The following is a 21,349-nucleotide window of genomic DNA, read 5'->3' as shown; positions in this document are numbered from 1 at the left end:
AACTCACGAGTGTTCACGATGCAAAAGGCATGACTTGGAATTGGGTTTCTTGCTAATAGGGGTTCCTCCTCCCTTTTCTTTGCCTTATGATCCGAGAACCATATTGGTGAGTTTGCTCTTATTTCAATCATGTGTTTTCTTTAAGTCATCATACTATCTAAATTCATTGTCGTGAGTTCTCCAGTGTTGAGTGTTCTACTAATTTCTACTTGATATTTTACCAAATCTATGATTACCACCGACGGGAATCGGAGTAAATTAGCATCAACTCAAATATAGTCCCCGTAAAATCGGAGAAAAAAGAAGAAGAAGGAAACAATGAATCGGCAGAAAAAAAAAGGGGGAAATAACAAAACTGCTGTAGAGGTCTCCCACTCAAAATGGAAGGTTAACTCTAACCTCAACCGCTCTTCGAACCTGGTAAGGGAAACTCTAAAAGAGTTTTTGTTTTTGTTTTGTTTTGTTTATTTTTCACCGTGCAGTAAAATTCATTCGTATCTGAAGTTCGATCAACTTTTCTAAATTCGAGGATGGCTCACTCTCTATCTCTGCAACGGAGCTTCAAATCAGCTACTTTTCTTCTTCGCTCGGCTTTGCTTTCTCCGTCTTCCAAATCATTCTCAGCCGATGCTTTAGTCCCCGAGTATAGCCGCGGCGATATTGGCTGCGTTTCTGGAATCCCTGATGAACATCTTCGTAGAAAGGTATCCCAAGATCCCCTTTCATCCACCAATTGATATTTCGATGCTCACTCAAGTTTGGTTTACAAATTATATATCTATCAAGTTGTCATTTTCTCGCTAGCCCTAATCAAGGTCCACAACAAGGTTCTGGAAAACTTGGCAAGTGGAAAATCAATTTTTTGTCAACCCAGAAGTATGTTCTATTGTTTTCCTTCATCTAGAATTAGTCGATTTTAGCAAGATTTATTCTTCTCATTCTATCTGCTTTTATCTAGCCGCGGCGATATCGGCTGCGTTTCTGGAATCCCTGATGAACATCTTCATAGAAAGGTATCCCAAGATCTCCTTTCATCCACCAATTGATATTTCGATGCTCACTCAAGTTTGGTTTACAAATTATATATCTATCAGGTTGTCATTTTCTCGCTAGCCCGAATCAAGGCCACAACAAGGTTCTGGAAAACTTGGCAAGTGGAAAATCAATTTTTTGTCAACCCAGAAGTATGTTCTATTGTTTTCCTTCATCTAGAATTAGTCGATTTGCTTGAGATGGCAAAATCAGGTTGTCATTAGTCGATTTTTTGTCATTCTATCTGCTTTTATCTCTGTAGATGGCGAAATCCATTGATGGGCTGGACATCCACAGGGGACCCATATGCCAATGTTGGTGATTCAGCACTTGATTTTGACAGTGAAGAATCTGCCAAGGCATTTGCTAACAATCATGGATGGGATTATGTGGTATTGTGTTCAAACTTTTAGGATTACATATTTTGCATTATGAGCGTGATTGGTTAACGTTATTAAAGGGTCTGACAAATGCTCTTACTGTTTCTGTCCAATGTAACAAGGAAACTACATATTGAACGCAGATGGGCCACAGCCAAATGCAGAAAATGGCCATGAAGGACTAATAAAAGTTCATTTTACATGTGGCTGAACCAGAAAGGGTGTACTCTTTTAAGAGCTTAAGCAATTGCAGTAACAATGTGTGGGTTTGCAAGTACTTTGGATTTAAGAAGGTGCGGCTTAATTCCAATTCTGTGGGAAATTATTGTGGCATAAGAGCTCTTGGTATAGCCTGAATATACAATCTCCCTTACCCTCTTCATGGCATAGGACCTTTTACAATAAATCATTCAATAGTGTTACTATAAAAGAGTCACCAACTGAATCAGCAGCTTCTTCAAGAGCCAAGGCGACATGAAGTCGCATCAAAGATCCTATAGAAAGATGGTTTTCGAATATCTAACACCGAAGCAAAACTAACCTTCGATTGATGCGGACTTATCTCTTCGAATCCACATCCAATCCCCGTAGAAGCAGAGGAATCTGGATCTATCCGATTGCTTCATATGAATCATACAAAGCGGTGAGGCATCCTAAACGGGAGAATAGGATAGTACACTCCTTTTCCAGAAGGAAGAACGAGGCCTTTTCAGCCCGACTTCGATGAAGAGGGATTTATATAGTGTCTCAAAAGTAAAAGCTCGGGTAGCTTTCCGGCAGCCCCGACCATTTGTTAATTAACGGTGGGGCTTTCAATCGTTATATCAAAGTGAGAATAATGGTGCGGCGCATCCGATGACTGCAATGTTTAAGTGATCCTTGAACCGTGCTCGTGACATTTGATAGGCAAGATGTGAGAAACAAAAATGATTTATAGTTTACTATTTTTGCATTCATTCATATTGCGGGTTTCTCTATCCCATACACCGCTCATTTGTGTATTTGCTGCCGCTATCATTGAGTCTTTTCCTGATTTCTCTCGGCATAAGTATGCTCCAAATTTGACATCCTGACTATGACGGTGAGGTTTTCCTAGATTTTTAAGATATTTCTTTTGAACCCAATATATAGTTGCTTATTGTTTCACTCTTTGTGGAAACAGTCGCTAAGGTCGTCGGACATGTTGTTCTTGGTCTCATACTAGCTGCCTCCCATTGCCGGACTTTCTCATTGATCCATGGTTACTCTGCACCTTTGGAGGCTTACATGCATTTAGAGCACCATGAAGATGTTGGAGTTGGTTAGTACCCTATTAGCTATGAAAGTTAAAGCTTTTGCTACTAGATAAAATTTGGAAGTACCAATATTAACTGTTTCCGACCAAATATATGTTTTGCAGCTTCCGTGGTATGTGTTGGAAGTGTGGCATCGCTTTCCATCATCTTTTTTCGTTCCGGAGTATGTGGGTGAAGTTCGATGGCTAGATGATGGGTTCAGGGGGTTCCTTCCTTTGCCTTTCAATGCTACCTTGGGTGGGTCTGCTGCAGCACCACCTTATTTTAACAATAAGAACATAGCTTCTGATGAGCAATATGTAAACGCTTATCTCAACCAATTCAATTTCTTATAGTATTGTGCTCAAGGTAACATATCATCTATCCTTATTAAACTTTATCAACAGCTTAGGGAGCAAATTTTAAGGTTCTAATCATTCGGATTTATTCAATAAGGTAAATTATTCTATTATTGGTTTCCTTATTTTTTGAATTATGTTTGTTATAAACTCCTTTGAAGCAAATTTGTTATTTTGCTATTGTATTGTGAATTATAATCTAGATTTTGATCTTGGGGTATCTTTGAATTTTTTAGATTTTGACGTTTGATTTGATCAAAGGAAGGACTTGCCATGCATTATACAATAATTACATCTTAATAGAGAGCAATATCATCCTATCACTAAAATAGAGAGTTCATTCCATCTAATTCACACTCTGTGTACAAATGAATGAACAATCTTTCTCTTCTATTGATTTTTTTTTTGTTTTCATCTAAGGCTTCATATTCTTCAAGTTAAAGTTCAAATTATTCATTCAATTTACTTTGATGTCTACCTGCTACTTATTTCAAATTTTGTCTTCTTTGATACCCATTTTGAAGTATGCTTTCAAAAGGTGCGAGGATGTAAACGTTGAACTACATACACTGGATTCATTGATAAAGTTCAAGTTGATTAGTATGTATGTATACCAATAGTGTCAATAACAGTGAACACTCATCGATTCTAGAAGTGGCATTTCTCTATGGGCAATAGGACACGGAAAAATTTGCATGAATCCTTTTAACTTAGAATTTCACCAATTTTACCAAATGCAATTAGAAATACTTCTACAAATATTTTTTGATCGATCAAGAAAATAAAGTAAAACCCATCTTCACCGAGAAACAGCATATCGATACCGAAGGTTTGAAGAGAAGTTTGGTGCTTATGTCACCAAGAGGATCATTTTTTTTTTGTCTTTCAATTAATTATGTTATATTTATTTGATATTGTTGTAGTCACTTGAATTAAAATTTGGAACAAGTAGAGTATGTAATGCTCTGTCTCATAATATCCTACTTTGATCAAAGTCTTGCTACCAAGAATGGCACTAAACGGTGTGGTTATTTATTGTGCAAGTTATTGTAAAGGTTTGAAACCTTCCAACAATCAATATAGACGCTCACCACACTTTTAAGAATGGGATACTGAATTAGATGCTTTGAATAAACTGTGGGTTTGCCTTATAATACAATTTTTTTTGTATCTCTTTTAGTTTTGCTTAATGTGTGAGAATGCTCTCAGGAGAGCATGACCTTATGTCATCCCATGATGGATTTGTAAAAATGTGAGTAATGACTATATTTACAGCTTTTGTGAATTTTATGCTCAAATTTTTTTTAGGTCACGCAGGGATAGTTTTTAGCGTTTGGTTTTTGGTTTCATCAGTGGGCTATATTGAAAGACAGTCTAACTAAATGGAATCTCTACCTTGCAGTGTTAGAAGGTACTTTCCCTATGAGTATATTTGACTCTCACGGTTTATATATCTGTATTTTGTTGTATTGAATTAAAATCTTAAAATGCATTTATCTGACCCGAATTATTTCAAATGCTATTTTTCATTACTTGAAACTAATTATATGCACTGATGTCGGAAATCATGTGGAATGATTGTTTTTGACTGTTGGTCAGTGGTCATGGTTTATACTACACACGTCAGCAGAAATCGGAATGTTTGCTATATATTTTCTCAACCAAAAATGAGGCCGGCCCCTATTTGTAAACCCTTCGTTATCTCCATTAAAGCCTCAATCGCTCTCACTCTCCGATAATCAATTTATCAGCTAATCTATTGAAAAGCTAAGGATTCATTTACATTTGCTTATGAGGTCCAAGATTTTTTGACTGGAAACTTTGGGATATTTATTAAACCATATCAAACTCTGCTTTGAAATGTGAAAGTTTACTGAACCAACCAAAATATATAGGAAAATAAAGGACCTTTACACACTCCCAGATTCTTTTTCTTTTTTTTCCTTTCCCTTGACTTTTTTCTAAGTCACCTCCAAAATGCTTCAAAGTAGATTATGAAGACACGTAAACTTCATGATTTAGGTTTTCATATATAAAATAAAAAATTGTACTTTTCATAAATATGTAGTAGATTAAGTTGACATATTCTCTAATTTTCTTTTTGTTGCTTCTGCAGTTATTAGTGGACACACAACTATTCTCTGCTCTATCAGACTCCTGTCTATCCTTCTATGAACACGAGCAGTTCTAACTTAAACACACCTTATTTATATTGGCCTGGAAAGTTTTAAGGTAAACCTGATTGGTTTTAACTAGAATAACCGAATAAGCTATTTCAAGGTCCGTGTCAGTCCGGTTGTCTAAGATGAGTCAATAAATAATGGGAGGTTGATCATTGACACCGTTGGGATTGAGGAGTACATGTTGTCTCTATACAATATCATCAGTAACGATCTCATGAACCGCACTTCCGAGGTCATCGAGCGAATGGGGACGATGTGCATATGCAGAAGTCCCAAATGGTTTTTGTACCATAAGTAATATAAATGATTAGGCTCCCAACCCTCTGCCTCCTTTACTTTTAGCCTTCATAATTTATATAAATGTACCAAGTTTGTAGCCCCTCCTCTTTTTGGCGTTGATTACAAGTCCTTTGTTATAAGAAACTATATCTTTTAATTCAATTATCATACATCATCAAATAAGGACTAATTTATTGCCTTGGAAAAGCATACAAGGATTATTCAGATGTGTATTTTGTGCATTGCATACTGATGATCATAATGCTAAATTTATAGACTTCCAACATTTTTGTTTGTTGCAAATGTAACTGCATACCCAAATCCAAGTGTTACATGCCAAGATTTGTTCTCGGTTCCTTGAAAATAAAGTGATCATTTGGTGATGCCAACTTGGTTTCTCCAAATAAATGATGACATCTCTGTATGGATTTCTCGACTTCGATGCAAATGACACCGCACCAAAGGCCTTACCAGCTAGGCACTGGATGTGTGTGGCTCGAGTTACAATTTAATCAGTAGTTGCTATACAGCAAGAAACCATTACTGAAGGCTTGATCATAATTTATTCATAGTGTAGCCTAGTATCATTCTCTCATAACTAGATTGAAGCAACACTACGTGAGAGCTATTTCAACTTAATATTACTTTAGCATCTCTTTCTCCTACCTTATATACTGTCAATTCAATTGTTCTACAACGCTTGATTGGATATTGATAAGGGAATACTAGCCTATTAAACAGAAGACATAAATGTGTACACTAATTAGAAACCTAAAAACTAACCCAAACTAACAGACCAGCAAATTTGAAAGTTGAAGCCAAAATTCGACATCAAGCACAAATATTGGTTTAAGGTGAAAATATTAGCAATTGAAAGAAAATAGTTCGTCACTAATTGGTGTACACTACGAAGTTACAACTTCAAATACGAAGAAAAAACATCCGACTTTATAGGGGAAGCATTCAGTGAAGGTAAACTATACCATCGCGAAATAAACATGCAGAAGATGATATCAACCAAAACTATAAATCATATATAGAAGCAACCATTCATATAATTTCGGACAACCGGAGGTAGCCAGTACATATCTACACAACTGTCATATTTTAATGAAATAACTTCAGTTACTACAATTCACTTTATGCTCAGTGCAAGTGATATATTTAGTTAAACAGGGAAAAACATATGACTAGGCTATCACATTCCATCTCTCTATTTAGCACTATTTTCCAAGAACACAGGGTCAGGTCAGTATTTGAACACCTTACAGACCATCAACCACAAGATAACAATGACCATAAGGACAACCCTCCCACCACCATAACCTCCTCCTAAGAGTGGAAAAGTGGCGTTGTTGCACTATGATTGGATATCAATAAGGGAATACTACCCTATTAAACATAAGACATTAATGTGTACACTAATTAGAAACCTAAAAACCCAAACTAACATACGAGCAAATTTTAAAGTTGAAGCCAAAAAAATGATTAATGCAACAACTTTTTAGTTATTACCTACAATATCTAGGAAAGCTAAGACCTAATAAACTAAGATACTTCTAAGGTAGCTTTACCAATAAAAGAGACTTAGTCACCACAGTCGGTGTAGGTGGTGGCCTAAAATAGGAACTTTTGCCCACGTTCAACGGCTTCACTATCGGAGGTGTCTTAGATACTAGAGGCAGTGTTGCACTATGATTACTCTAGGGATCCCTTAAACTAACATAGTCCGGTCCAAGATTTTAGATTATTCCAGAAGACAACACAACATATGAAGTATGTAACTTGGTCCTGGGCATCTCTAGAAATTATGAATATAGGTAGACTAGCCATCTCTTTTTAGAACTATCTATATTGGTTTAGTAATAAGCCTAAACATACACAACATATGTTGTAGGTTGATAAGGCTAGCGAACTAAGAAGCAAGGATGAAAATTTCATAAATGAATGTCAGATACAATAGGATGAGTATTGTCAGAAGATTGGGTACACTGGAGGATACACCTAAAGCTTGCCCACGTTCGACGGCTTCACTATTTAAAGTGATGTAAAAATACTAGAGGTAGTGGACACAACTTCAATAAAGGATGTTTTGGCACATATATTGTGGCTTCACCACGGGAGGCTTCATGGGCACATGGGGTGGTGTCACTATAAGCGTGCCAAGATTATGCATGGGGCAACATGACGATGATGATGGGTTGCTTTGGCACATAGAGTTCATGTCAGAATGAAGGGAAAGAGCAACATAAAAAATAAAAACAAGATCATATATTAATTAACTGTAAACAAAGCAAACAATATATGTGATAAAACAAAATTACCTATTAACAACTTCTTCTTCATCTTTTTTTAGTCTTCACATTCCGACCACTACAACTTCCTTCATCATAAAGTTCTTCAATGCTTTTTGTTTTAAAATGATGAAGTTCATCCTTTCTAATAACTTCAACCAAAAAATTCACACACTACAGAAAACTGATTCAATCAAAATCCTTATCATAATAATTTTGATTGTTCTCCACTCGAACTTTTTTGGAAAACAACATTATAGCAGGAAAGCCAACACAATCACTTTAAGAAAAAAAAAAATAGTAACATTATAACTAAAATTATTCAAATTATAAAATTAGATTTAAAAAAAAAACATACTCTTTCAATTGGCTTCTCATATTTAGAACCAACTTTTGAGTTCCACTATTTATATATCGATTACTGTCACCACGTTTTAATCAGATATTCAAAATAATCAAACACATAAATCATTTCTCTGTTATCAAAAGCATACTTATTTGCCAGCTAGATATCTTTTGGATAGTTAAAAAACATCATAAATTTACAAGCACAATCCCTACAAAACAAAAAAATTGAGACAAATACATTACTAAAAAATAAAAATTTACTTCAGTATAAACTTTGATAAAAATAAACAGATAAAAAAATAAAATAAAAATTACTCTTCCATTGAGAAAAATATTCCAAGAATACCTATAAAACAATAAAAAAAAAATACATAAAATCAACTTACTCTTCATTCTATACATATGCATTTATATTAATCAAGCATAACTAGAGAGATAAACTTATTGCCATAACCAAATATACTACTCTATAAAAAATGGAATGATAATTACATGTATGACTTTCCGTAGTACAATATATGTTGTAAAAGTTTAGACTGATTATGAATACTATATTTTAAGCAATTATAGTTCAATGCGGCGTAATCCAGGTTAACCCATGGCCAAAAGGACATACATTTGGAATCATGAAACCAACTATACGTCTATATGTCTGCTGCTAGAATTAGAAATGAATTTCAGCTAACATGCATGCTTAATAAAGAAGAATATCAGTAAGCCCATGTGAGACTAAATGCTTGATATATACACCATAACAATAAGTTAATTAAATTTGCATTTTTAGCTATTTTTGGCGCGGTTTATCCAAAACAGCGTAGTTTGGTGTTGAATTTTTGATGTCTGGGCTGAAGTTGTTTGGTGTTTGTTTGGTAAAAAAATTTGGTGTTTTTCAAATCTTACCATTAAAGATGCTCTCCTGCAGGTGTTAAGAATACCATTCTGAGATGGAAGAGTTTAAAACTTTAAATAATTGAATCTGAGGTTGAGGGTCCTAAACATAAACAAAAGTACTTCATGGGTTAGTATGATGTTAGAAAAGATTGTTTCCATTGCAACGACCATAATTTTGTAGTAATTCCCACACAGTCTCAGGGGAATTGATATTCTTAACAAAGAATAGAGAATATACATATTTTGGAGCTTAATAGGTTACAAGGGGGCAATTTAACGCCCCGCCACATAAGTGGAACTTTTAACATTGATTCGGTTGATTACCATTTAAAATTATATTCGTATGATTGGGAATGCCTAGCTATTCAACTAGGTGCAATATGATCTTCGTCTAATTTGGCATTCTCAAACAAACTTCGATCAAACGCCTATTATTAAAAAAAACAAAAAAAAGTTGAAGGGATTCTTTATTTTTATGGTGAGTGGGGTTTTCATGTTGCAAGATCAATATAATATTTATATCTCATAACTCGGCATAGTTGCAAATATTTTCTAAAATAATATATAATATATAACGGCACCCGTTCATAGGACGGGTTCGAAAACTAGTTATTTTCAAATAGTTCAAGAATAAACTTACTTAGCTTTAAAGACATCAGAATGAATGGGTATCATATGGAAACCATAAGTGAAGAAAACAATAAATATTTATGCATCGTCACTAGTTTGGGAAGGCAGAAGCTTACACTTGAAAAACTAAGTGCCTTCTCCTAGGGATTATACTATACCAAAATAGTATATGTGGAATCACACTCCATCATGAGCAATAAGCTCAAATCTGGTCAGAAACTTAAGCTAAGTCCGGAACTTAGTGATACTAAGAGCAAGTCCAATGGAGAGCTGCTAAATTGGGCTGCTAAAAGCTGCCACATAAGCCTTTTAGCTTGCCCAGCCAAATTTGACACCCCAAAATAAAAAAACCAATCCAATCATGTTTTCTGTTTTGAAGCGCTAAATGATACGGACGGCATAGTTTCTGCCGTCCATCTATTATTTTGTAACTTAGGTTGAATTTTTTTTGGACGGACGGCACAATTTCTGCCGTCCGTCGAAATTTAACACACAGACGGCAGTCAGTCTCCCGAACTTATTATAGCAGCCGCTAGCGAAGGTCTTAACTTTGGTTGGGTTTTTGACTCCTTCCAAATTTAAGACCCTTTTAGCAGCCCCATTGGAATGACATTTTTGTGGTTGGGGGTGCTATATTTGCCTTTAGCAACCCATATTGCCCCCCATTGGACTTGCTCTAAAGCATTAACTCTTTGGCACGATAGGTTAGGGCACCCTGGGATGAATATGTTAAAGAAAATACTAGATAACTCTAATGGGCATTCTTTAGCAAACCATCAATTAATTTTTCCAAATGGATATTTATGTACCCCGTGTTCACAAGGTAAACTAATTACGAGACCTTCTTTCACTAAGAAAACTTTAGAATCACCAGGCCAACTTTCCTTCAAAGGATACAAGGTGACATTTGTGGCCCTATAAATCCTCCCAGTGGACCTTTTCAGTATTTCATGGTCTTTATTGATGCTTCCACACGTTAGACATGTGTTAGCCTACTTTCTTCTAGAAATATGGTTTTTGCTCGTCTATTGGCCCAAATCATTAAACTTAGAGCTCATTTTCCCGACCAATCTATTAAGTCTATAAGGCTTGATAATGCTACTGAGTTTACTTCTCAAGTTTTTGATAACTATTGTTCATCCATAGGGATAGATGTTGAGCATCCCGTTCCACATGTGCACACATAGAATGGTCTAGCTGAATCTCTCATTAAGCGCCTTCAACTTATAGCAAGGGCCCTACTTATGCAATCTAGATTACCAGTTAGTGCTTGGGGACATGGTATCTTGCATGCATTAATGTTAGTAAGGATTAGGCCTACATCCTATCACAAATTTTCTCCTGCACAACTTGTCACAGATAATCCACCGAATATCTCATACTTGCGCAAGTTTGGATGTGCGGTTCAAGTCCCCATCCCACCACCTCAGCGCACTAAGATGGGCCGGGCCCGCAATGGAGGTTGGGTATTTATGTTGGTTGTGACTCGCCCATTATTATTCGGTATCTAGAACCAATGACCGGAGATGTGTTTACTGCACGCTCTGCAGATTGCCATTTTGATGAGACAATATTCCCGCCGTTAGGGGGAGATAAGAAAGTTCTTGAAGACGCCTTATCCTAGTAGGACAACCCATTCCAAAAAAACGACGAGAATTGAAGTGGAATACTCCCAGTCTCCCACTCTGTCTCATCTAGATCCTAGAACTCCTCAGTGTGAATATGAGTTATGAGAATTTACATCTACAAGAAATTGCAAATAAATTGCCTGATGCATTAAATGATGCAGAAAAAGTGACTAGGTCACATGTTCCAGCTATGAATACACCTGCTAAGATTAATGTCCCCGTTGGACAAAATTTGAATATAGCTACAAATGAATCTGTTGCTCGCCAGAAGCGTGGCATACCTATAGGCTCCAAAGACTTGGTTCCTTGAAAGAGGAGGTCCACTGAAAAATTATGCTCCAATAATACTCTAGAAGAAGTTGTGCAAAACACTCCAGAAGAGATTATGCACGAAACACCCACTTCCTCCAAAACCCCGGTAGAGGTTATGAACGAATTACCCTGAAGAGGAACTGGTACTAGAAAATGATGAGATCTCAATATTCCATGCGTATTCGGGAGAAGTATGGGACAGAAAGGATATGACCATCGATGACGTATTTGCATATACGGTAGTTACTGAAATATCCAATACCGGCAATGACGAAACTGAACCACGTAGTATAAAAGAATGTCGACAAAGATCTGATTGGCCAAAATGGGAAGCTGCCACCAAGACAGAATTAGAGTCTCTCAATAAACATGGTGTATTTGAACCTATAGTACAAACCCTAGAAGGTGTTAATCTTGTAGGTTACAAATGGGTGTTTGTTCAAAAACGAAACTAGAAAAATGAAATTTCTCGATATAAGGCACATCTTGTGGCACAAGGTTTTCTATAGAAACCTGGGATTGATTATGAAAAAACATACTCTCCTGTTATGGACGCTACAACTTTCAGATATCTAATAAGTTTAGTAGTTTCCGAAAGCTTAGATATGAAACTCATGGATGTAGTGACTGCCTACTTGTTATGGGGACATAGACAAAGATATTTACATGAAAATCCCTGAAGGATTTGGTTTGCCTGAAACAAAATCAAAGAGTACGTACTCAATCAAACTAAGACGTTCATTGTATGGTTTGAAACAATTCCGAAGATTGTGGTACAATCATCTTAGTAAATATTTGTCTAAGGAAGGGTATGCAAACAATGAAATTTGCCCATGTGTCTTTATAAAGAAATCCTTAAATGGATTTGCAATACTAGCCGTTTATGTGGATGACATAAATTTGATTGGAACTCCGAAAGAGCTCGAGATAACTGCTCAATACCTAAAGAAGGAATTTGAGATGAAAGACCTTGGGGAAACAAGACTTTGTCTCGGCTTGCAGATCGAGAGAAGTTCTAGTGGTGTATTAGTCCACCAGACTAATTACACCGAGAATGTTTTGAAACATTTCCATAAAGACAAGGCACATCCATTAAGTACCCCAATGACCGTCTAGTCATTGAACACAAAGAAAGACCCATATTGCCCCAAAGAAGAAAATGAAGAAGTATTGGCCGGGTCCTGAAGTACCATACTTGAGTGCAATTGGTGTATTAATGTATCTAGCACAATGCATTAGACCGAACATTTCTTTTTCTGTAAATCTATTAGCCAGGTACAGGTCAGTGCCTACTAAAAGACACTGGAACGGCGTAAACCATGTCTTAGGATATCTATGTGGAACCACGGATTAAGGTTTGTTTTACTCAAAGGATTCTAAAGGTTCCAAGTTTGTGGGATATGTTGATTCAGGATTTCTGTCAGATTCTCACAAGTGTCGCTCCCAAACAGGTTATGTATTTCTTAGTGGTAATACTGTCATTTGTTGGCGTTCCACTAAACAAACTTTAGTGGCAACTTTCTCTAATAACCACTCTGAAATTTTAGCTCTTCATGAAGCTAGTCGTGAATGTGTATGGCTAAGGTTATTAATTAGGCATATTCGTAATTTTTGCCAATTACCTTCTATAATAGGTGTTCCCAACATTATTTATGAGGATAATGCAATTTGTATAGCCCATATTCAAGAAGGATTTATAAAAGGAGACATAACAAAACACATTGCGCCAACATTCTTTTACACTCACCAACTTTAGAAGAAGAAGCATATTAAGGTCGAGCAAGTTCGTTCCAGTGACAACCTTGCTGATCTCTTTACTAACTCACTACCGAAACATACATTTCAAAAGCTTGTATATGGGATTGGCATGCGCATAGTTCACCACCAAGCCATATAAAAGACTTGTCTTTATCAGGAGGAGTAATAGAACAGGGGGAGCATCCTGAAAAATGTGTCCCAGGACATATGCACTATACTCTTTTCCCTTCTCTAGGTTTTATCCCACTAGATTTTTCTAATAAAGGTTTTAATGAGGCAGTATTAAGCAAGTCACAATGATTCTGAGTAATGTTGTACTATTTTTCCTTCGCTTTGGTTTTTTCCTACTAGGTTTTCCTTAGCAAGGTTTAATGAGGCAACTGTCATTTGGATAATTATAAAGCATCCAGAAGAATGCTACAAAAGATACATCCACCAGAATTTCCACAAGAATGGTGGACATCCAAGGGGGTGTGTTATGAAATCCGTGGGCCTATATGGATGCCCACCATTGAACCCATATGGGATATCTCCTCATATGTGTTTATCTTGGTGTTTATCCTGGTAATCCTTGTATCTTGGAAAGGAGGTTACCTAGTTATATATAAAGGCAACCTCTTCCCATTCAAACTTACTTCAATCAATAAGATTTTTTTCTCTCATTCTCTCCATGATTCAATCTAGGGTGTGTTTGTTATGATGGAAACACTATGGAAAGGAAAAGAAAATAAGAGTGGTTCACCTTTTCCATAGTTTTTAAGGCGTTTGTTTACCCATGGAAAGGAAATGGGCTTTTCCATATGGAAACAAATGGAAAAGGTTTTGTGTCCTTAGCTAACCCCTGAAAATTTTGTGGAAAGGAAAGAAAAGGAAATAGATAGATAGGGACTTACTACTAATACACTCATGACCCAACAATACAATTATTCCTTTCCATAGCTTTTGCAAACAAACATGATTATTCCTTTCCCCAGTTTTTACTTTCCTTTCCCCAGTTTACCAAACACATACCATTTAAAATTATTTCCTTTCCATTCCATAGTGGACCACCCATTTTATTTCCTTTCCTTTCCATGAGTTAAAATTTAACAAACACACCCCTACTTAAGTTAGTGTGGTGTTCTCTCTAGTCTATTTAATTCTAACAAAATCTCGTTTTTCTAGTATTATAAGCCAAAAAATGTCCTTATCAACGGTTTCAAAACCCAGTTGTCTTAGACTATGATTAAAATTGGAAATTGTACCTTTTGGCTTATTTCTTGTTATTGGAAACAATACGGAATTTACTAGTATACGAAATTCCGTGTTATTGGAAATTCAATTTTGGACTCAAGACTCACAAAAGTTGCATACAATATTTCACATTCGAACGATACATAGTTTTTGTGATGATATAATCCAACAGATTTTGGGTTTAATCTCCCTGATTGATACATAACTAGCATAAAAACCCCCTCTAACCGAATACATGCATAAAAACTCCCTATTATTTAAAACATAACATTAAAGCCAAAACAGACCAAAATACCCCTGTAAAAACCGTGCTGACCTCATCAATCTTTACTTATAATTTCGACTTAAGGACAAACCGGGCTGACGTCATCCTATATAAATTTGTATTTACATATGACAATATAAAATTTACATATGACGTCATCATATGTAAATTTATATTTACATATGAAAATTCATATTTACATAACCTGTGTCACCTGTCAGATGTCAGAAAAAATGTCTATGAAATTTCATATTTGCATATGTAAATTTGTATGCAGATATGTAACTTCATATTTGCATATGTAAATTCATATTTCCATAACCTGCGTCACCTGGTTAGAACTCAAATGTCAAAAAAATGTCTATAAAAATTCGATGGATCAGAAATATAGTTTTACAAAATGTGTCTATATAATATCAAAATGAGCAATCAATAGAGCAGCGCCACCAAGGCCAGCTGGACGACGAGAAAGAGGAGCTTGAACAGGTTCTACAGCAGGTAGAATTTAAGGGTTCCTATTTAAACCAAAATCGCGCAATTCCTCAATTGAAGGAGACTCTTCTTTCTTTTGTTTATTCTAAATTTCCAGCACTTCAGGCTCCTTGACCACATCCTGACTACTAGAGCCTTCATCAATGTTCACACTGGCGTCGGGAACATATAAGTTACGAGAATCTTTTTCTTCTTCCGATTCAGCTACATCTGAAGTATCAGGTTGTCCATTCTTAATTTCTCTCTTTGTCTCTTCATCAGCAGAAAAAGAGATAGCATTGGTTACATTTTCTCAAAGCTGCCATGTCTATGACACTTGTTTATACAAAAATAATAACCAAACAAAAGTATGAACATTAACTCTGACTTTGTATCTAAATTTCTCAGACTTTTTCACATATTTCAACTCACCCATACAGAAGTAACCAAGCTGAATGATCAAATAAAGAGAAGCTCTAAAACAATAAAATTCCTATACAAATGTGTAAACAGAGCCAAGATAGCATATCTCATTCGATTACAAAGGAAGTATCTGCCGACCCATATATTCTTTATATATACCCTAGGAATCCTACTTCTTGGGATCGAAATCAATGGGAACATCAGAATATCAAATCGGTTTGCACAACAACAAACACAATAACAAATGCCACAAACAAAATAAAATAGATACACGAAAAGGACAGACTAGTGAAGCATACATCAAATAGAGCTTTAACTCCATCAATAATAACTCAGTCCACTCAAGTTGCCAAAATGAAACAAGGAAAATTGTACAGGAAAAGAAGACTATTTGGGTTTTTCTCTTGGGTCTTGCAGCTACCAATTTCAATGGAAGCTGTAGCATGTGGACATGAGACTAAATGTGCAAGTCTCATGAGCATGAAAGTTATAGCAACTCACGAACAAGATCTTCATAGTTTTTTGTTACATTCGGAAGTTAAATACATGCTTAAATCAAAATGAAGCGCACTCTGTCTCGAGAGGGGGAGGCGGCCATACACCAACGAGCTAATCCTCTATCTATACTATTGCTTGTAAAACAAAATCTTCTTGGGCAATAAACGACTTCGGTCGACTCTATCTCAATATAGTTTACATCACACGTATTTTCTAGCCAAAAATATAACGTATTCACTCGAGATTAGTGATGCATTGCAAGAGTAAAGGAAAAACTTGTTGAAGCGCATGGAGATTTCAAAAGCTTCAAATTACATCAATGAAGCAATATATTATTAGAAAACAAGAAGTATCCTGAAAAACAAGCTCTATTCTACAGCTCTCCAATTATGCTATCATTGAGTTTTGAGGGCATGCCATTATTTCTAAATTAACATGAAAAAGTACATAATAACAAAATTTAACAAAGGCAAAACATGTATAAAAATGCCTCAAGTAGTACTCACCTCCAATTATTATCAATACCGAAACAATGCTCTAAAATCAATTATCCAAGCCTGACCCAAAGAGCTTCGCTCTTGATAATGGGGTTTGCACAAATCCTTCCACTTTAAAATCCTTTGGACAAACTTCACGACACTTTGCAAACTGCGCCTTCGCCTCTTCATTCCGATCAAGCAAGCTATAAATCACAAACTGATAAAAATAAGGCTGGTAGTCGTTGAAATCAAACGTTTCAAAATCTGCAACGCTTCTTCGTCTTCTAGTTTACGTTCTGGTAAAGACTTCAATGCATCAATTGCCTCTGAATGTGATTCAAGAAACTCAGAAAGTGGGGATTTCTCGTTTTTCACTTCTTCTTCAAAAAAAGGCTGAGCCCCATTTCTTGGTTCTTCATGGTCGAAATTACAATGAATATGGAAAAAGGGTAAAACGGGTAATAAAATAAAATAGGAAATAGAAATCGGACTGGAATTTCGCTGATATTAGAAAGCATCAAAGCAGGGAGTTTTTGTGATATGGGCCGATAAATAGGGAGATTATGTGATATAGGTGGATAGGAAGGGGTTTACACTCATCCGGATTCAAACCAAGGGGCTGAGCCCCATTTCTTGTATAATCCAATCTAAGTAAGTTTAGACTTTAGTCTCATCCAAATTAGGCTCATTTAGATGGTATGTGTAAACTGTAAAGAATCTCGTGATATCTTGTCCTCCATTGCTTTTTGGAGTTTGGACTCGGACTATTAAAACAACACGGAATTTACTAGTATATATATCAATGATTCCATATTCTAACTAGTATATACAATTTGTTTGGGTTGAACGACCTCAAATTGACAGATCTTTCTCAGTTGGAGTGGTTAGCTTGGTCTTCAGCCAGCGAGCCAAACTGATCAAGAATGGTGTGTACACAAAGTAGCAAGTGCTAGTCCAGATTATTATTCCCTGCATTTGATGAAAACATAGTCTTGATCTTCATTAGGAAAAATTTAAATGATTTAAGACCATAAAATTAGCATATTTGTTTGGCTTCTGATGTTCTGATATGAATGGTTACCTGACCAAAGAGTTCGATGTTTGCTTGAGGGTAGTACCAAAGATGAAATAGCCTGAAGAAGAATAACCTCAGAAAATGCAGTTGCTGATGTTTATGTAACTTCACTAACTTGGATGATAAGAGCATTTCATGCAAGCAACAATTTGTTCCTTCTACATAGGACTATTTCCCCTCATTCTTACCTTCTTGGTGAAAAACTATTAGGAGTTGCAGAGGTGATTTTAAATTTATCCACATATTTGGAAAAAATGCGGGATGTTTCATTTACAAATGAGTTTTCTGGAAGAGAAAAAAAATAAATCCAATAGTCCACCGGAATAAAACATCTTGTCTGGACCAAAAACTTTTGAGGACGTGAATAAAATTGTTTTCATTGTCCAAAAATCAAAATCCAAGTTTAGTGAAACAACTATCTCATTTTCTTATTCTCTCTCTTAATTAAACTGCAATTAAAGTTGCTACTCTCATTGTAACTTAGTGAAAAACTATCCTCATTGTCACTCTTATATTGTGCCATTGTTTTTGGCTCAATAAGGGTGACAAGTTGCTATTTCCCCTCAAAGTGAGTTGTATTGGGAATGGTCTAAGCAAGGAGAAATTCTTACTTGATAATGGGAATTTCAGCCAAGGGGCAACCAAAACCAACAACGCAAGCAAGGGTGAAGCCCAACCACGTTCCATCAAGATTTAACCATATAAGCTCAGCTAGTGCAAATAATATGTAGGCTTCAATGTTGTCTGGAACTCCAGCCTTGTACATCTCAGCACTTAATTCTATGAATAGCACAAGTGCTCTGCATCAATAAACAGGAACCAAGATGTTAGATACATGTTATATATCACAGGGGTGCCGAGTTAATTGACAGTGATCACATTCTATCAATAATCTGATGCATCAACATCACTTCTGCAAACTCATAGTGAATTCTAGTCACTATGATGTGAACTTATAATATACGAATACATCTTTCAGAACACCATGAAAATTGAAACTGGACTTAGATTTGATGAGTTCTGTCGCATACAGGTGGTTATCTCTAATAAGTCTTTGCTAGCTGAGGCTTGAAGAAATCTCATGCTACATATTTCGCTGTTTTTTTTTTTTTTTTTTTTTTTTTGAAACTGTTAAGGGTTAGGCAGACCCTGACCTGCATTAGTTTAAGTTCTTAGATAAACAAGGCCATTTGCATAATTTTCCTTATATTTAAAAATGTGTCATAGCGACTGCAATACCTACATAAGCGAAACAGTTGTTTTTTCCAAACTTCCCTCAGGAGGTTTGGATGTGGATGAGACCCTTTCGTCCAAAAAGAGTTGCACTAACCCAATGGTACAGTAAAATAGCCCCAGCAAGGGAGGTACCTAATGAAACATTAATCAGTTTTCAAGTAAGCAATGTCTCTATAATGAAAAAAAAAAATTGATTTGACATTATAACATTTATAAGAAACAATTGAAAGAAAAAAAAAAATCAATAAAATTCACTACCCAAATATTTGTGTGAAGTGGTCCAATATCGATAGATCCAGTCTGGTATATCTGAAGGTTAACCCTTGAATGAATCCCATCAAGAAGGGGGCCTAAAATGAAACCTGAACCAAAGAGTGCGAGAGAAATGGATGGCCAACTTTTTTTAAGACTTGTATCCTTTCTTAAACTGCAAACAATGGGATGATAGTTTTTAGTATGGAGAGAACTAAGAGGAAAATGAGAAGAGGATGCCAGAGCAGCGTGGCTTTGCATATTCTTCACTTAGTACTGTTTGAAACTTTAAAGCATTTATTTTAGCCGAATGACAAGAAATGAAGACCCCTAAACTGCAGTGGAGGCCACAAAGTTTGGTATGAGAACAAGAGGCTGTAGTTTTTTCCTTGAACTAGAATAAAGAAGAGTGGATAGGTATAGGGGCTCTGCTTTTTCTTTGCTGCCCTTGTCCATGTCTTGTATTGTATGTGTCCCTGCTCATACTCAAGTTACAATTTTGATGTTAAACTAAGGCTGAGTCCAATGGCTCCTTATCCCTTTAAAAGTAGTGTTAAAGTCAATAAAGTAGAACTAAAGTCAACAAAATAGAGCTAAAGTCAACATATTTTATTCTCTATCATTATTTTTCATGTATATATATGAAAGGATTTTTTATCTTCTTTTATTTTACTATATATATATAGAGTAAAATAGAGATAGAGAAATAGAAATCCTTTCAGATATATAAAGAGGAAATTAATGATAGAGAGTAAAATATGTTGACTTTAGCTCTACTTTTAAAGGGATATGGAGCCATTGGACTCAGCCTAAGGTAAAATCAGTGTCTTCAACCGTAAATACTATACTGTGGTTGAATCCATGTTTTTTGAACGAAACTATCTCATAATTAATAATGATTCAAGAGACCCAAAAAGGCAGCGGTGACCGCCCCTTACTAGTATAGTACTATAGTAGTATGACTGACCGATCGTGTTATAAAAGCTTGGTCAATTGATACTTCGAAAAGTTCGAAGTTCCAAAATATGAAAGTCACCATTTCGAAGAGATAATATGTTTGTGGTGTAGCCGGATGGACAAATGCCGAGTGATATTCATTCCTAGTGATCTTGGTAAAGATTGAAATGTTAGGGTTAATACTAATACCAATCGATTCTCCACTACATAGATAATTTGTATTTAAACACAATTCAATTCCAGACAACAATCTCAATATTCCCTACAACCAAACTAACATGCCTAACTCGCTAAACAACTATTAACAACAGATAATAGTGTAAAACACTAAAAGCAAACAACAACACAAAGATATACCGTGGTTCGGCCAATGATACCTACTTCCACAAGAGCTAATCCTTTTATAAAGTGGTAAGGAAGCTTACAATATCTCATTTCAGTCTCTCACCTTACTAGATCACTCCTCTATCTTTACAGGGTTGTATATCTGTAAAGGTTATCTCTAAATCTTGATAGCTTTCAAGATTTGGTTTTCTCTGACTTCTGTGTTGTTTCTCGTGTATTTGATTTTGCCAAAAACCCAAACATCTAATGCAAAACTCGTAGTTCCGCAAAAATAGAATCCTGCCATAATAGGTATGGGCGCGGGGCGCGCTCTTGCCTTGGACGATGTCCAGCGCTTTGAGGCGAGTCGCCGCCAGATTTTGCTGTGGGGAGGGCGCTAGCGCTCTTGCCTTGGACGATGTCCAGGCACTTTAGCACGGGGCGCGCTTTAGAATAGCTTGTGGAGGGCGCGTGGCGCGCTCTTGCTTTTCCACACAAGCTGAATTGATTTCTCTCCTCTCCTCATGTGAGGGATAACTCCAACAATCTCTCCCTCCCGAACAGTGAGGTGGGATACCTCCATGCAATTTCCAAATTAACAGGAGGAGTCTGTTACCATTCTGGCGGTAGCACAACAAACATCAAACGTACCTTTCGGTAAGACTTTGGTTATCATATCCGACCTGTTCTTGTTGGTATGGATCTTCTAGATACACAAATGCTTGTCTTCGAGTATTTCTCTAATCCAATAATAACGCACATGTATGT

General features: G+C 36.1%; 1 protein-coding gene, 1 long non-coding RNA gene and 1 pseudogene across 6 annotated transcripts; 2 read left to right on the top strand and 1 right to left on the bottom strand.

Moving 5' to 3' along the window:
- The first annotated feature begins 300 nt into the window (after positions 1-300).
- LOC147480790 (NADH dehydrogenase [ubiquinone] iron-sulfur protein 4, mitochondrial-like) lies at positions 301-1,881 on the top strand (annotated as a pseudogene). The gene is made up of 5 exons (XR_015205213.1): positions 301-387; positions 483-704; positions 1,095-1,184; positions 1,295-1,424; positions 1,556-1,881. The product of XR_015205213.1 is annotated as an NADH dehydrogenase [ubiquinone] iron-sulfur protein 4, mitochondrial-like (transcript).
- A 695-nt stretch (positions 1,882-2,576) lies between these two features.
- Positions 2,577-5,445, top strand: LOC147480789 (uncharacterized). 4 transcript variants are annotated; one of them, XR_015205279.1, is made up of 5 exons: positions 2,577-2,712; positions 2,812-3,006; positions 3,094-3,142; positions 4,354-4,456; positions 5,162-5,445. It is a non-coding gene; the product is annotated as an uncharacterized LOC147480789 (long non-coding RNA). The 4 variants fall into 4 exon arrangements; XR_015205280.1 differs by having other exon boundaries at positions 4,226-4,456; XR_015205278.1 differs by adding an exon at positions 4,226-4,297 and having other exon boundaries at positions 2,812-3,142; positions 4,399-4,456.
- Positions 5,446-16,608: 11,163 nt separating this feature from the next.
- On the bottom strand, positions 16,609-19,708 carry LOC147480788 (insulin-induced protein). The gene is made up of 5 exons (XM_086580757.1): positions 19,307-19,708; positions 19,056-19,180; positions 18,424-18,612; positions 17,819-17,870; positions 16,609-17,706 (listed from the first exon to the last, which is right to left on the bottom strand). Exons 1-5 carry the CDS (start codon positions 19,559-19,561, stop codon positions 17,590-17,592), a joined length of 738 nt encoding a protein of 245 aa, XP_086436883.1. The 5' UTR covers positions 19,562-19,708; the 3' UTR covers positions 16,609-17,589.
- Between the last annotated feature and the right edge of the window lie 1,641 nt (positions 19,709-21,349).

The sequence above is a fragment of the Coptis chinensis genome, chromosome 8 (genome assembly GCF_015680905.1).
Source record: "Coptis chinensis isolate HL-2020 chromosome 8, ASM1568090v1, whole genome shotgun sequence".
NCBI lineage: Eukaryota > Viridiplantae > Streptophyta > Magnoliopsida > Ranunculales > Ranunculaceae > Coptis > Coptis chinensis.
The sequence above is the reverse complement of the archived record's forward strand: the minus strand, read 5'-3'. Positions and strand labels throughout refer to the sequence as shown.

What these genes read in the sequence shown, in the direction of transcription:
- LOC147480788 (XM_086580757.1), bottom strand. Translation starts at nt 19,561, where the DNA reads ATGCAAAGCCACGCTGCTCTGGCATCCTCTTCTCATTTTCCTCTTAGT. An exon ending in AAAACAACTGTTTCGCTTAT is followed by an intron (nt 18,613 to 19,055) that starts GTAGGTATTGCA and finishes TTATTGATGCAG; the next exon opens with AGCACTTGTGCTATTCATAG. An exon ending in ACATCGAACTCTTTGGTCAG is followed by an intron (nt 17,707 to 17,818) that starts GTAACCATTCAT and finishes CATCAAATGCAG; the next exon opens with GGAATAATAATCTGGACTAG.